The following is an 11,007-nucleotide window of genomic DNA, read 5'->3' as shown; positions in this document are numbered from 1 at the left end:
TTTCAAAAATATTTTTATTTTTCAATATAATCTCCTGAAACTTCAATACACTTAGTCCAACGCTTTTCTAGCAATTATATCCCTTGATTAAAATAGTTTTCCTCAAGGTCTTCAAAATAGTGAGGTAAAACGCTTGCCAGCAAGGATTTTTTTTAGATTTGGGAACAAGTAAAAGTCACTGGGAGCTAAATCAGGAGAATAAGGTGGGTGGTCAAGCAACTCGTACTTTAATTCGTTGATTTTAGCCATTGTTAAAACTCTCTGGAACAATTTTGTGAAATGAGATATTTATTAAAAATTGCATGTGTATGTCAACATACCTTCATATTTTGATTTTATTTTGTTTTTACGTTTAAACGCCAACATTTATCACAATTTAATATGCTTCTAGAAATTATCTTGCTTCGTAGTAGAAAAATATAAAATGGTTGTCCTGGCTACAAAATATAAACAAACAACAGACACTTGTTTAGCAACAACATGGGTTTCCCAATTCATGTTTGTTTAAGGGCTTACTTAACCCCAGTGATCCCCAAAAACACATTTTTTTATTTTTTACAAGCAAGCTACCAGCGTTTTTTAAAATACATTATTTTCGGAAAAGGCTCATCTTGATCTACTATCGGTAATTTTTTGTTGAAAAATATAAAGTTTTGTGACAAATGACCGACTTCAAAACTCTTCTTTTTAAAAAGCGTTTTATGGTTTCCTCTCTACCTCGAAAACGGCTGGACCGATCACCACATATTTTTGATTTTATAAAGAAGATTCCACGATTTTAATTTTATGTATCGTCATTTTGACGATTTTTCATTAAAATAATCTGGCAGCCCAGACCATGATGCGGATCATGGTGAAAAGTGAAGCGTGGGGGCGTTCGTAAGAAAAAAAAAACAAGTTAAAAAGCGTCATGTTCGACGTGCAGAACTTTTTTTACCCTCCACCATGAAATACTCTGATCTAATATGGAATTTTTTTTCTGTTGCGGAAGTACCTATGCGCACAATTTTAGCTGAAGAAGTCACTTGACCACTAGAAACCCTAAATGCCAAATTATAGACAATTCGCCCAGAACATGTAGCTAAAAACTTTAAAATACCGGAAATCGGACGATACCGTCATATGGGGGCTACAAGAAAACGTGGACATATGCCCATTGGTCATTGGAAACCCTAAATGTCAAATTATAGCTAATTCGGTGTTAAAATTTAGTTAAAAGCTTCAAAATAGCTGAAATCGGGGGGTACCGCTATATGGGGGCTGTACCAAAGCGTGGACCCTACGACCATAACTTTTAGAAGAGTCGCCTGAGGTTAAGTTTTCCTCCCGACAAAGGAGTCATTTATGATCAGAAAATGAGCTCATATTCTAGCTATTTAATCGTGCAGTCGTATCAAAAGAAGACTCCAATTGATTAAAATTTTCAAAACTTTAGTTTAATTCGAAAATTTAAAACCAATTTTCACAAAAACTCCAAAAATTCGGCGAAAAAAATAATAGCAATGAAAGAGAATAGTTAGTTTTTCAAAAATATTTTTATTTTTCAATATAATCTCCTGAAACTTCAATACACTTAGTCCAACGCTTTTCTAGCAATTCTATCCCTTGATTAAAATAGTTTTCCTCAAGGTCTTCAAAATAGTGGTTTACAACTGTAATTGCAAGGAATATTTTTAGATTTGGGAACAAGTAAAAGTCACTGGGAGCTAAATCAGGAGAATAAGGTGGGTGCTCAAGCAACTCGTACTTTAATTCGTTGATTTTAGCCATTGTTAAAACACTCATGTGCGCTGGTGCGTTGTCTTGATGAAAAATAATTTGTTTGTGTTGTAAGCCAGGACGTTTTGTACATTTAATTGATCCAAAATGTTGCAATAGTACTCTGAATTTATTGTTTTACCCTTTTGCAGATAGTCAATCAATAAAATATCTTTGAAGTCCCAAAAAACCGTTGCCATAACCTTACCAGCCGATTGAATTGTTTTTGCCTTCTTTGGGGCACTTCCTCCAGCTTCAGTCCATTGTTTGGATTGTTCTTTTGTCTCTGGTGTATAGTGGTGGATCCATGTCTCATCAACAATTATGAAACGACGCTTAAAATCCATTTTATTTCGCTTAAAACGATCCAAACAAGCTTGAGAAATGTTCATTCTTATGCGTTTTTGATCGACTGTTAACAAATGCGGCACCCATCTTGCAGAAAGCTTTTTCATCTGTAGTTCTTCAGACAAATTAAATGGACTCGATCATTTGAGATGCCCATGATATTAGCAATTTCACGCACTTTTATTCGTCGATCATTTAATACCATATTTTGGCTACAATTTCTGTTGTTGTTGCTGTTTTTCGACGTCCACTACGTGGTTCATCTTCAATGCTTGTACGACCACGTTTAAATTCAGCAACCCAATTTTTTACTGTTGCATATGAAGGAGCACTTTCACCTAACACATTCACCATATCACTATGAATTTCTTGTCCCGATAAACCTTTTTTATGTAAATATTTAATGACAGCATGCATTTCTAATTTTTCCATTGTAAAAAAATTGCGGATGCGTCTTTTTTGAACACCTGTTTCTATATGAAGGAGTTGCCAGATCGAAACAAAATTTAACATGTGTTCATAACAGAGATGGAAGTTTCCAAAACACTTAACTTTTTTCTGTTTATACCGCGCTTTTTGTGCTAGGCTAATAAGTTTCCGAACTGCCCCCGTATCTACACTTTAACACTCGCGAATAAAAGTATATCAATAGCAGCTAGTGTCTAGTAATTTATTCTTCAGCTGATGGCGTTAGTACCGCCTGGATATATGCTTGGTATCGAACCAAGCGGATTCTGGTATTGGTTGCAGGATTTTTCTTCAAGGACCTCCCAATATGATTTTCTGGTCGTTGGGTTTGATGCTGTAGTTGCCTTATTGACCTTAGTTCACATTTTTTTTATTTGTTATAGTCTAGGAAAAACGTACAACCCTAGAGAACGGCCACAGAACTTCTATACCACAAGTTCTTTGTCTTTTCTCCAGATTGTTACTGTGCATATCCTTTTGGAAGGTCCAAACTAGTGCCAACTTATCTTCTAAATGAAATAGAGTTATATTTTCTAGGATTTCAACGAAAACATGTTAATTCTTCAAAGTTTTGTTGCCATGTATAGGGTTTAGTCTCTAACGGCAAAGTCAGATCCCTATTATTACGGTTAAACAATCCTCTGTTAATATGCTCTGTTATGTATTTTTGGTTTTATTTCGAGCTTTTGAGGACATCTAACTGAGAAAAGAATATATTTCCCTTCAAACATAACATATATACATATTAAACATCTGCACAAGCCACTTGTTTCTCCATTCAAGCCTTGGAACAAAAAACAAGATAAGTCGTTGTATGTCAACGCTAAAAACGAGTCAAGTAAATCAACTCAACGAAATTTTCAAGACCAATCAAGCTATGCCGACTCAACGAAATGTTCTAGTCAATCAAGCCACACAACCAAATGTTCGAGTCAATCAACTCACACAACAAAATGTTCGAGTCAATCAAGCCACACAACGAAATTTTCAAGACCATCCAAGCTACACAACGAAATTTTCAAGACCATCCAAGCCAAACCAACCACCACGATAAAGTCGCTCAACACAACAGCTGAGTGGTGCGTCATAAAACATGTGTAAACGGCAAATGTTTGAACAATTCGAAATGTTCTACCTGTTGGAGTGATGAAATGTCCTGTGTGAATTAGGTTACATGAATAAGAAAAACCTTAAAGAAATTCCCATAAATTTTATGACATTATGATACAATAAACGACTTTTTTTGGAAAATTAGGATTTTTACTTTCAGGTGGTTTATTACCTTAGGAATGTCCTCTCATAACATTACACCATAAAATGTCAATGATTTAAAAGAAACTCGATAATCAAGTAAACGTTAAAACTATTGTGCCATAACAAAATGATTAGGCGTTCGAAATAAACACTGCAAATACTGCAATAAATGAATGAAATGATGTTACCTACTTCCCACGTGTAATGTGATGTGTGGCTTACTGTAAGTATCTCTGCTCTTAGTGGTAAGCTCATACATCCATTGACATATTCACAAAAATGTCTGTAATTTTTAATACAAATAATCCCGCATTCCAGAATATTTGATTATTATATAAATAAAACACGGTTAGGTTTTTGAATTATTTTTTATTGTATAAAAGGCAGAAAACCTTCCTGAAAACCCTGAAACCTAGAGAAAAAATGGTAGATTATTAAATTTGAAATATTTGTTTGTATTAAAATGAGACCAACAAAAAACTATTCAAGTAATTAAAATCATAAAAATTTAAAACAACTAAGAATAACTAAGTTATCAAAATTAAAAAGAAAAAATTAAATAAGATAAATAATAAATAAAATAAATATATATAGTTTTTAAATAGTTTTATCCCGGTAAAATCCCAAATTTATGGGATTTAATATATCTATCCCGAGAGAGTCTTACAATTTGTTCACTAATTCCTTCCTTTCTCAATTAAAAGTCGTAAGTTCATGTTTAAACAAAGTAATTAAAGGAATTATATTTAGTTAAATTCATATTTAAAGTTTATTAACAAAGCGAACTCATTTTAATAAAATGAAATGGATAATGAAAATCAAAGATGAATAAATGAAATGAATAAAATGCGAGTTTGCCGAAGCACGTCTTTACTCTTCTGCGTCGTTGTAAGAACTAACTTCAAGTATGATGTATGAGCATACCAAATTTTCTCATCCCACATATATAATAAAATAAAGAAATATGTTAAAAGTAAAATTAGTAATCAATATTTAGAGTATTTGAAATGATACTTTTTACATTTAAATTGCTATTTAAAAACATAATATTGTTAACGTTTGATGTGTTTTTACCAAGTACTGACCTTCTATCGGATAATAAATGACGTGGTCTAGAGAAAATTCTTTCTGACGCTGCAGAACTTGCAGATGTGGCAATTATAAAAACACTCAATTTATAAAGAAGTGGGAACTCACTTTTATATAACTCCCACCAATGCAGTAAATTGAAATCTTTATAATACAAAACGGTTTTTGCAATGTATCTGGTTATTTCGTTACTCAACCCCTCACGTTGTCCTAGCAATGCTGAACTTTGAACAAAAAAGAAAAATGCATCTTCTTCAATATTTGTATCTTCTACATCATTTGATGAACTATCACTTGAAGAATTTTCATAATGCTTTGCCATTTTAATACATTCATCGTGAATTTGTTCCACATCCTTCTGCTCAAAATGATGAAGTTTATTCGCTGGTGGAAACAAGAAGAGTGTCACCCTATGCACATCAAATATATTTGAGGCAACCAAGGTTTCTAGATAATGCAGTAGCCTTTCTTTAAATTTCCGCGTGATTTCCGAGTAGCTTGTTTGTCTGCATATGTATACTTTTCAATTTGTGAATTTGAGGAATGACATGTTGCAATGTGGGATAATTCTCAGCTTCCAATAGTCGTGGAACTCCTCAAAATGTTTAAGAATCTCAACGATGTCGTTGATGGTTCCCAAGTTGAGGTGAGATATTCTTCTGTATTCGTCCTTCTCCTCAAGCATTCGTGTTATATCTGTCCAATTCTGTTTAATTGATTCCAGCAGATAGTAAATGGTATTCCATCGTGTTGGAGTGTAGCTTTTTAGAGTTGAATGAAGGCTGCTGTTTATACCTACTTTCTTAAAGTATTTGACCACTTTTGCGCATTCACTTGACATTGTTTTGACCTCCTCCACATCAGCAATTGCTTTTTCAATGACGTTTTTAAGAAGGTGGTTTATGCAAAAAAATGTGCTGCTCATTTGAAAAAACCGTCTTCATGTTTGAGCCTCTGTCGGTTACGACGCGCACCAAATGGTTCAGCTCGCATCCAAAGTATTAAAATGTTCTCCATTTTAATTCTGATGTTATGTCCTAAATTGATATAATTAATTATAAGTAATAAGACATAATTAAAAAATATCAACAAAAACAAAGAAAAACGTTAAATAAAATATTTACCAGTATTTTTAAGATTATCCATTCCTCTCATAGCCAAAACTTTATGTGACAGCGATTCATCCTGAGCGGTGGCGCCAATATTTGTTCTCTTTAAAAATTCGTTCTTCCACAAATCACATGTTATAGCAAATCCATTATCTTTTATTGATACCAATTCCTCCTTTAATATAACATGTTGGGTTTGGTACAAAATGGCAATATTACGGGAAACGGTAGTAGAATGCGGTAATAACTTCATTTTACCGTACGAATGACCAGTCTGTAGTATAAATTGGGGCGGCTTCGCCATTGGGGCGCCTTCGCCAGCGCCGATTTTCTTGATAATTATAACTGCTACAGAAATGCCGTTAAAGGGAAAATTGTGAGTTTAACTAAGATCTTTCATCTCCAAAAAATTGGAATTTCTATCAAATATATGATTGCTGATGAACGCGGTTTCATAGTTTTGGGGTATTGCGAAAAATATTCATGGTAGGTATATTTTGTGATATCTTGTATACCTTTTGAGATATCAAAATTATATTTTATACCGTTAATAGACAACTACTGAAGAATATAAATCCAAATAATTTGCATGATAAAAGTAATTATAAGTGTCAATATATTCATATTATGAACTATGTAGGGGGTGGGGCGGCTACGCCATGATAGGGGTGTTGTGGGTTAATGTGAGAAATATGTCAGGTTTAACTTAAATTGTTTGTGCTATTGAATGTGAAGTTGAAATCAAATATCTAATTTGGCAAAAATTTCTTTTTATGCCTAAATTCAATGTACCTACTTCAATTAACGGCTAGAATATGTTTATTTTTGTAAATTTTAGAATCATTTTAGATTATTAAATAGAAAACTTGTTCCTTTTATGCATAAAGTTGATATTTGAGGAGGAAGTATGGTAAATGTCAGTTTTAGAGTCCGTTGATATATGTCCTATGTCGATGGCGAAGCTACCCCATGGGTGGGGAGGCTTCGCCACGTTTTAGACATTTTGTAAATTCTCAAAAATAATCAGGTATGTGATGAAAATCGATTTCGATCTCAAAACGAGTCGAAAACGACTGTAGGTGTGATGCATGTACATTTTCCGACATCGAATTGTTTTCGATATCGGTTTCATATTCCATTTTGTTCTATGGAAAAATTGATCAAAAAGACGTGTGATGCAATCCGATAATCGTTTATTTTTCTCGTTTTGAAAACGGTCATATTTTTGTGGTCGATTGAAAAACGATGTAATAAATTTGGTTAGATTTTTTATGAGAAAGAGTTTGAAATGTAAGAACGGGAATAAAAAGATAAATTAACATTTATTTACCTTATTTTTGGAATATTTTGTTAACAAAATATTTGATATTTTGATAAAAAAGCACAGAACAAAAAATCTACTTGTAACATCTCCAAATTGCAAATTGGTGAAGATACGCGCTTAATATGTTGTTATGCGCTGTTTGTAGTTCTCATCATGTAATAGCACAAAAATTTCCTCACTAGGCCAATTTAAATAAGAACACACATTTATTTTATTTTCCATTAAATTTTATTTCGGCTTTTGCCAAAAAGTATTTTATGTACCTTTCAGCTGGAGATTCGGGATCACTAGTCCGTTTTTTGTATGGGGGAATTTAATGAAATTGAAACAACGTGGAATTGAAATTCGATGCGGTTCCCATCACATCTAAATATAATTCACTCGTTTTGGACAAATCGTTTTCATACCAAATCGATTCGAAATTCATCACATACCTGAATATTTTAAAAACGCATATAATCATTTATATATCAAAACTTATAGTCAAGATATGCTAATATTTTTACCAAAAATAATATTTGGAAAAACTTTAATGATGTCGATATGAGAACATTCTGAACAAAAACGTGGCGAAGGCGCCCCATGTTACCATATATATATATATATATATATATATATATATATATGGTAACATGGGGCGCCTTCGCCACGTTTTTGTTCAAAATGTATATCACCAATATTTTTGAAAATTTAACATAGCTGAAGCCAAGGTTTACCCTTTTAGAACACGCGACTTGTGATTGTATATTATACAAATTAAATGTTTATGGATAAAATGAAATGTTTTTGGACGTGGCAAAAAATATTGGCCTCAAAAGTTAATTTGCGTGGAAGCTGTGGCTATATTTATGTTAGAAAATGGGTAAAAATGGGTTGAAGCCAACGTGTCTTTTTTTGTTTTCTCTCGATTTGTGAATAAACCACACTTCTCACGATTTTCCTGTCAAAGTAAAAGTAGAAGCCAACTAAATAAGGATAATTTCACTAATGTATAACTTTTCAAAATTTCATCAGCGTCTACCAATAAATGACGCTGACATTTTGAAGCCAAATTTACAGTATTTTTTGACATTTTCTTCTAGTCGCGTTCCGCAAACAGATTTTTCAAAAAGGCTTTAATAGGATTATAGTACTTGCGATTCTGAGCTTTTTGATACGTATATCGTGAATGTAGCCTCCACAGCTTCACAGAAATATGTATCGAAATGACGAAATTTTGTGTGAATATTTTTCTAAAAATCATATTATTCGGGCCTAATTTTTACAATTGTCATTCGATTTCCTCGTACTTGATTGCACATTTTAGTTTTTTACGTTCCGGATCTAATAAATCATTCTCCGTGAAAATCCATCCACTAAAACGCGAGTTACAAGAAAATCCAAAGTAGAAAAATCACCTAAAATTGTTTTTGGAAATATCGCGTATTTTATCGCGTTTTCTGCGGTTCGTTTCCACTGCAATGAAACAACTAATACAGCATCTTTGTTTTAGCGGAAACAGAGATTTGAAAACTTCACTGATAAGGGAGCTACATTCATTTTATCCCAAAAAATAGTGTGTGATGCTACATCCACGGTTCTTCGTTGACCGCCTTGAAATAGATATACAGTCAGAGTCAAAAGAAAGTTTACACCTCACAAAAAGTTGTTAATAGCATAATTACACCGGTATAGGGATATAATAAATATGAAATATAAATGCAGTTTTTTTAAGTGTTTAGTGGTGAATTAAAATCCACAAAATATTAGGCCTTGCATAAGCTTAATTATGAAATAAATGAAGATTGATAAAAAGAACCCAAAATTTTAAGAGTCAAAAGAAAGTTTACACTCTTGCCAAAAGTAAGACATTTTTTAATCCTTTAGCTTGACATGCCTTTATTTAGGCTTTTTAACTTATTTTGATCCTATTCGAGTGTATAAATAGTAAATCCACCCGTATTTTAGGGAAATCCGGTGGTAATACCCCATTGGACCCGTAGTACGCTTTTTGGGCAATTTTGACACAAAATAGGGCTTTATTTACCTTTCTTTCGAATTTTTTCGGTAAGTACTCAGTGGATTTGAGGTCTAGAGACTACAATGAGTGATCCTAGATACATGGGAGTAAAATATAGCAATTTGTTATTCATGAATATGGGCTAAGCCTTCAAAGCCCTGCCCAAATGTCAGATCCCTCTTTGATATAGGCCCCATTTCAGTTCACTAGGATCAGTAATCTCGTGTCAATACGAGTATCTGATATTGTTCTTGTATCCTTGAACCCATACAAACTATTTCTTTGAACCCCGCTTCTGTCAGGTACCCGATGAAGATATATAAGACACTCTATCAAGTTTGATTCTGTATACCACATTTTCACCGTTAAAAGCTTCGTTCATGTTTTTCGACAGTTGTGGCATATTTTGCGACAAAATATGTGAAAATGGTTATGAAAATAGAAAAATAAATTTAAAATTAAATTTAACTATATTTGGTGAAAAAATTTCGAACGAAGCTTATAACGGTGAAAATGTGGTATACAGAATCAAACTTGACAGAGTGTCTTATATATCTTCATCGGGTACCTGACAGAAGCGGTGTTCAAAGAAATAGTTTGTATGGGTTCAAGGATACAAGAACAATATCAGATACTCGTATTGACACGAGATTACTGATCCTAGTGAACTGAAATGGGGCCTATATCCAAGGGGGATCTGACATTTGGGCAGGGCTTTGAAGGCTTAGCCCATATTCATGAATAACAAATTGCTATATTTTACTCCCATGCATCTGGGATCACTCATTGTAGTCTCTAGACCTCAAATCTACTGAGTACTTACCGAAAAAAATCGAAAGAAAGGTAAATAAAGCCCTATTTTGTGTCAAAATTGCCCGAAAAGCGTACTACGAGTCCAATGGGGTATTACCACCGGATTTTCCCTAAAATACTGGTGGATTTACTATTTATACACTCGAATAGGATCAAAATAAGTTAAAAAGCTTAAATAAAGGCATGTCAAGCTAAAGGATTAAAAAATGTCTTACTTTTGGCAAGAGTGTAAACTTTCTTTTGACTCTTAAAGTTTTGGGTTATTTTATCAATCTTCATTTATTTCATAATTAAGCTTATGCAAGGCCTAATATTTTGTGGATTTTAATTCACCGCTAAACACTTAAAAAAAACTGCATTTATATTTTATATTTATTATATCCCTATACCGGTGTAATTATGCTATTGACAACTTTTTGTGAGGTGTAAACTTTCTTTTGACTCTGACTGTATATCGATGTAGATTTTTATGGTGGACACTGAAATCGGATGCGGACAAAAAGCATACGCACTCCGCGCATGTTAGCGACGTTATATACGTTTTTAGGCACTAAGATGCAGCCGATGCTACATCTTAGCCTCCAAATTAAATTTCGAAAACTATATTCAAATTAAAAGATACGGTATTACTGTACATGAAAATCATATGCGGACAAACTGATTTTGAAATTTACGCGATTTACACGTATTTAAAAATGCATATAAATAAAAATGGGTTATTTGACCTCTATTTCCATTTCAGAAGCTTTGACATATATCCCCATCAACCCAATTAGCTTCCCTAATGGGAAAGCTTTAATATGAATGTCAATAAAACAAAATCCGTCTATTTTGTTGGGAGATTT

The 11,007-nt window shown here is 33.2% G+C and overlaps 2 protein-coding genes across 2 annotated transcripts in view; one reads left to right on the top strand and one right to left on the bottom strand.

Moving 5' to 3' along the window:
* Prp19 (pre-mRNA processing factor 19) overlaps nucleotides 1-11,007 on the top strand; it is a 46,046-nt gene that overhangs the window by 33,278 nt on the left and 1,761 nt on the right. The gene's annotated exons all lie outside the window — the stretch shown is intronic.
* On the bottom strand, nucleotides 4,961-6,747 carry LOC141406116 (uncharacterized). Its single transcript, XM_073991196.1, has 2 exons — nucleotides 6,042-6,747; nucleotides 4,961-5,954 (listed from the first exon to the last, which is right to left on the bottom strand). The coding sequence occupies exons 1-2, from the start codon at nucleotides 6,328-6,330 to the stop codon at nucleotides 5,839-5,841; spliced, it is 405 nt and encodes a 134-aa protein (XP_073847297.1). The 5' UTR covers nucleotides 6,331-6,747; the 3' UTR covers nucleotides 4,961-5,838.

The sequence above is a fragment of the Musca autumnalis genome, unplaced genomic scaffold, assembly GCF_047663935.1.
Source record: "Musca autumnalis isolate F117 unplaced genomic scaffold, ASM4766393v1 scaffold_5, whole genome shotgun sequence".
Taxonomy (NCBI): domain Eukaryota; kingdom Metazoa; phylum Arthropoda; class Insecta; order Diptera; family Muscidae; genus Musca; species Musca autumnalis.
This window is presented reverse-complemented; position numbering and strand designations above follow the sequence as displayed.